This window comes from Meleagris gallopavo, chromosome 15, assembly GCF_000146605.3.
Source record: "Meleagris gallopavo isolate NT-WF06-2002-E0010 breed Aviagen turkey brand Nicholas breeding stock chromosome 15, Turkey_5.1, whole genome shotgun sequence".
Taxonomy (NCBI): Eukaryota; Metazoa; Chordata; class Aves; order Galliformes; family Phasianidae; genus Meleagris; species Meleagris gallopavo.
In genome coordinates, this window is record NC_015025.2 from 17,272,221 (window position 1) to 17,277,535 (window position 5,315).

The window sequence follows — 5,315 nt, forward strand, 5'->3', positions numbered from 1 at the left end:
GGCGAGGAATCGGGGAAAAATAAAAAAAGGGAAGAAAAAAGAAAAAGCAAAGCGTTCCTGCGAGAGGTGCCTCGGAGAGACGGGATAAAGTAACCGCAGAGCCCCAGGTCGGCAGCCGGGCTGCCAGCCGCAGCCTCGCTTCCTGCTCCCGAGTCCTCAGAAGCGCCCTGCGCGTCACCCAGTGCAGCGGTGCTCTGAGCACCAAGCTGACACGTGCGTGGTATGAAACCAAAAGAGGAGATACAGCGAGGCCAGGGCTCAGCCCTGCCACCAAAACACCCAGGTGCTCCTCCCAGCGCCAGCGCTCCTGAAGTTATTGAACAAACCGCGACTTGCTGGGCTGACAGACGACGTCCGAGCACAAAGGAAGGGGGTAACAAATGTACTTTTAATAGAAAACAATCGGTTCAGCAATATACATTAAACAACATAGATAAACAAAGATAAGTTAAAATGGAATGAAGGAGATTCATTTCTTGGCCTAAGATGAGGAGTTGCTCAGCAGAAGCCCCAGCCAGCCCTTTCCCAGCCCTCACAGACAAGAAGTCCATGTTCCGGTCCCACCTGGAAGCCCACCAGGCAACAGCACACATCTGAAAGGCTGAAAAGCTCCATGTGGGCTCTCCTGGCATGTTTCCCTTCAGCACCTGACAAAATAACCTGCACCATCTTCCTTTGTACAGAAGGGCTGCATAAGGGGTTGACTGGACCTACAAGTGGTCACCTTTCTGGTTATCCAGGTGGATATTATGATTTTGCTCAAGATTAGAAGCTCACTGCCTTTTTCAGATGGTATTTTTGCCATTTAGTTGTATTACACTCAGGCATACAGCAGGTGAGAACAATGGTAACTCTCAAATTCACTGTAACATTTTATTTTTCAAGTCAGCTATTTCAATTTGGTGAAATTCCTGTCCACTTCAGAAGCTTTATTTATATCTGTGCTAACAGGCCTAAGTCAGAACCTTTTCCAGCTCAGCCTTGGACACCCGAAACATAACATTCATTGGAAAATAATCAGTAAAAAAAAAATAATTGTCAAAGCAATACACAAGCTGTCATGCCACAAACATATCTAACACAAGAGTCTGAAATCCAGCGCTGAAATTTTAGCAGGAATCTTTAACAGGAAAGACTACACTGAAAGCGGGGCAATGTGTGTTAAATAAGGATAATCAACCACTTTGGGTCCCTAAAAAAGCTCTGCAAACAACAAGGTAGCTATGTGTTTCTCTAAAAGAACTCTAAAAGAAGTTCATTAGCTCCTGTTACCTCAGTGCCTAGATTCTAATCATAAAATTACAAAGCAAAATCATACCAAGTTTACCTTCAACATAAATTTTCACAGATCACCAGCATGTAAGGCTGACTATTTGGAATGACATCTCATCTCCCTCCTCTCACCAAAATTCTTATAATGGAAAACAAGAACGTTCAGTAGCCTGCTACTTCAGCCAGGACTCACTTGTATTTGTTGTCTTTTCAGCTTTGTGGCTGGACATCCATAGGAAAAATATGCTTTCTCTCTTTATACATAGATCCTTATGTGGCAGTCAATTAAAAACAGCAGTTTATTTCTTATTTTCCTCTCACATGTAACGCATGGGATTTAAAACAAGAACAGCTAATAGGATTTCACTGGGGCAATTTCAAAAACACTTCAGGGAACGGTTAGCAACTCAGTTAACATCCACAGATCTGCTGAATCAAAGACCCTATTATACTACCAGGGTGTGGTACTGTCATACAGCATAGCAGAACTCCTAGGCAATTATAGTTCTGTTCACATGCAATTGATTGATCATGAACATGTCAAGATAATGAGGTTCATGTAGGAAGAAAACTGTCCTAGGCAGTCCAGCAAAGACCTATTTTTACATCTAACAGACAAATGTTTGACATTGCAGCTTGGTGGTCGGTCTGTACAACTTTCCTCTCCTGAGGTGAGTTGGTATTTTTTGTTCATTTGTTTAGAAAAAAGCACAGTGAGCTATGCTAGCAATAGGCTGCTGAGAACTCACAAACAGATTCACAATTTTAACAATTCTGTTTCTTCTCACTTTTTGATTAATGACACTTGTAAACAACAGGAGGTTGGGTGATTTTTTTTTTTGCCTTTTTTTTTTTTTTGCTTGGCTGTTTTGCCCTATAATTGTCAAATTAAATTAACCACAATCACACAATGTATGTAAGGCAAGGTTTAGGACAACAGTGGCATGTTTTGCCAACATTCTCCAAAAGCAGCTACTTAGTTTGACAATCTGAACTGGAACAACAAAATACAGGGATTTCTTTCATTTAGAGCTTTCTTTAAAAACAGGAGCAACACAAACTGAGCTATATTAGCTATATTTGTTCTATATATATATATATATTTGGTTCTGCTGAAAGGAATTCTCTTTGCTCTCACCAGAAGGAACAATGGTAGCTTTGTAAATTTTTATGAAGGAGGTGAGAAGGACATCACCTTACTAAACAAATCATCCAGCAACACTTGCATTCTATTCTTCACATTTTTAGTGGGCAGACACAGTATTTAAATAAACCAAATTGGCAGCCTGGGACCTTGCTGTTCCAGCTCCCAAATGACTGGATTTAAGGCTCCTTTCAAGCATTCAAAAACAGGAAAGAATTTTAACTAAGGTTTCAACCTGTCAGATGTTAAAGGCATACAGACCAGAAAGCTTTAGTCTAAGTACTGCATTGAACTCTACAGCCATCATGGTACTTCCGAGCCGAAGAACAGAGTAAGTTCGTGGCAAAAGATAAAAGTAAAGAAATAGACACAGAGGTCTGTGAAAACATCTCCCATTTTGCTGTAGGTGTCCATAGAGCGACTGATCACTTCTGCAGGGATTCCAGACAGTAAAAGAGCAGCAGTTAGTACTGTCGTTTTCACCTTCTTCTCACTCTAGAAGGAAAAACAACAGTATGTTAGTTCTGCTACAATCCAGTTCTGCTTAACATCCCAGTTTCACACACCCAGGCACTTCCAGATTCACTGATAAGAATACCATGTTTGCACTGATTCTCTCCAGCCAGGATTCGCTCCAGGATTCACAGTACCTTACTTATCCTAGCTACAAATTCAAGCTGTGGAGGATCTGAGGAGCTGAATGAGAATCTAGTTAACAGCAGAAAAACTGCATCACAGATGTTATGCCCACTTCACAGTGGCAATCCAAGCAAGCTGTAGAGTTCTGGATTGAAGATAAGCACAAAGCTTCATGCACAAATATCTCATTTCTAGCTATCATTCAAACTAAAACCACAAATTGCAGAGCTCTTAAAGCCAAAACACCTCATTCCTTAATGATCACCCCCACAGATTTTGCCTAGGAATCACTTATGCCCAATGGCCGTTGATAGAGCTACCAGTAACCACAGAAGATCACTACCTAAAAGAAAAGCAAGCATCCTAAAGACATGAAAGATAAACTGGAATTTAAAAATCAGATGCTTTTAATTAGCTTATAGCTAAATAAGCTGCTAGCCCACATTTTCACAGCAACTTTTAAAGAGATTTGGACTAAATCTGGGAATACTAACAGCTAGCATTAGCTATGAGCATTTGATAATTCTCAATCTTAGCACAGGCTTAAAACATCTGAAATTAATCCAATTGTGAAAATTTGATTTACCTTTGGAAAGTACTTGGATAGTCCCATGTATGCAAGTTGTAGAGTAAGAAATGGTGCAAATATCGACTGAAGGAACAGAAAAGAATATATTAAAATTCAGAAATAATATGCAAGAAAACAGAAATTTAATTATCAACACTATTGTTGAACGCTACAAATGTAAGCAGACAAGTTAGGTGTCAGAAGTATTGTTCTACCTTGCTTGCTTTCAGTCTTATGCCTGAAATTGCATGACAGAGCAGTGTGTAAAAACAAGCCGAGTGCTCCAGAAGGTGGCAGGCTGTACCAGTCGTGCACTTCTGTAAGATGTGCCCACAGACACCTGCACTACTGAGGAACTATTTTTCTTAACAGGTTGATAAATGAGTAGGATCTGCATGTCACAAAACAAACGTTGCAGTTTTTACTCAGTTATTCTTTCGTAAAGAATAACAGTTGATTCAAACTTGCATAGGACTTAAGCACTAGTAATTATTCCAGTGTTGCTTCTCCTGAAAACACTAAGGACCAAAAGCATGCAACTCTCAGCTGTAACTTAGTGGCTCTTCTACATAACACAGATTCTGAGGTAGTTACCATCTCAAGGAATGCTAGAGTGGTTCTTTGGTGGTTTTTTTTTTGTTTTTTTTGTGTTTTTTTTAGCTTTTACACAGTTGTCAGCAACGTAAAGAATGCCTGAAGTTCCCAACCCACTTAGCCCTACATAAACAGCTTTCAACCTGAGACAAACAACATTTGACATGAGCTGAGTCCTAAGCCTGCAGTTAACTAGCCAAACAGAATGAGATTGTTTGATTTCCTGAACTCACCAAGTATTTGCACACAAACGCCCTCACTGCAACGGCAAGCAGAGCACATCCCACTAATCTAAAAATGCGGAAAGAATCAAACTCCTCCACCGCATTCCCGTTCTCTTGGCTTGGCTTCTCACTCATCAGCTGGTTCCTCAGCTTCAGAGCTTCATCGAATCTGGATAAGTACTGCTCTAATCCATGCCTGGGTGGCCGTGCAGTGGCTTCGGATGGCAGCTCCCCTCTGTTACGGTGACGGAGCTCGCCTGTACCCTCACTGACAAGCTGTGGAGTTTTACTGAACAAGTCCTTATCCCCTTTGAGGTCTCCCAGGCTGCCTGCATGGTCAGCCGATCCGGACACGTTAGAGACAGAATCACCGAGCACGATTCTCTTAGAAACAGAAGGAAGAGGAAGGGAATTTGATTTATCTTGCTCGTGTTGAAGTTTCGATTCGACGTGACTTTCGTCATCTAAAGAAGAGAAAGAAAAACACGTAGTTACACACACGGAGCTCAGAACGGCATTTCAGCCCTGCCGGACCGAGGGTCAGCGCTGATGTCCAGACAGCCTGAAAGGCAACCGCCCGGCTACGAACGTGCAGGGAAACCCCTGAGGGCACGGACAGCTCCTGCCTCGCTGCGTTAGAAACCCGCTGAGCGATCGTCTGCTTGTACTGAGGAAAAGGGCCGGGAAGGGGCGGGGCCGGGATCCGCACACGGCGCCGCGGGGCTCACCCTTGCCCGCCCGCGGGCCGGTGGAAGCCCATGATGCGGTTGATCCGTTCCTCCGAGTTCATCAGCAGCTTCCTCCGCCGCAGCTCCGCCCGCCGCTGGGAGGCCGAGAGCCCCGCGGGGTTCCCCGGGGACGCCGCTCCCGCCCC

At 43.2% G+C, this 5,315-nt stretch overlaps 1 protein-coding gene across 1 annotated transcript in view; it reads right to left on the reverse strand.

The window, feature by feature from the left end:
* Positions 1-374: 374 nt before the first annotated feature.
* Positions 375-5,315, reverse strand: part of CAMLG (calcium modulating ligand) — a 5,295-nt gene continuing 354 nt past the window's right edge. The window contains exons 2-5 of the mRNA XM_031555684.1: positions 5,173-5,305; positions 4,451-4,907; positions 3,642-3,707; positions 375-2,911 (exon numbers count right to left, since the gene is read on the reverse strand). Coding sequence (XP_031411544.1) covers positions 2,720-2,911; positions 3,642-3,707; positions 4,451-4,907; positions 5,173-5,305 — 848 coding nt within the window. The 3' untranslated portion in view covers positions 375-2,719. The remainder of the gene's footprint in view (positions 2,912-3,641; positions 3,708-4,450; positions 4,908-5,172; positions 5,306-5,315) is intronic.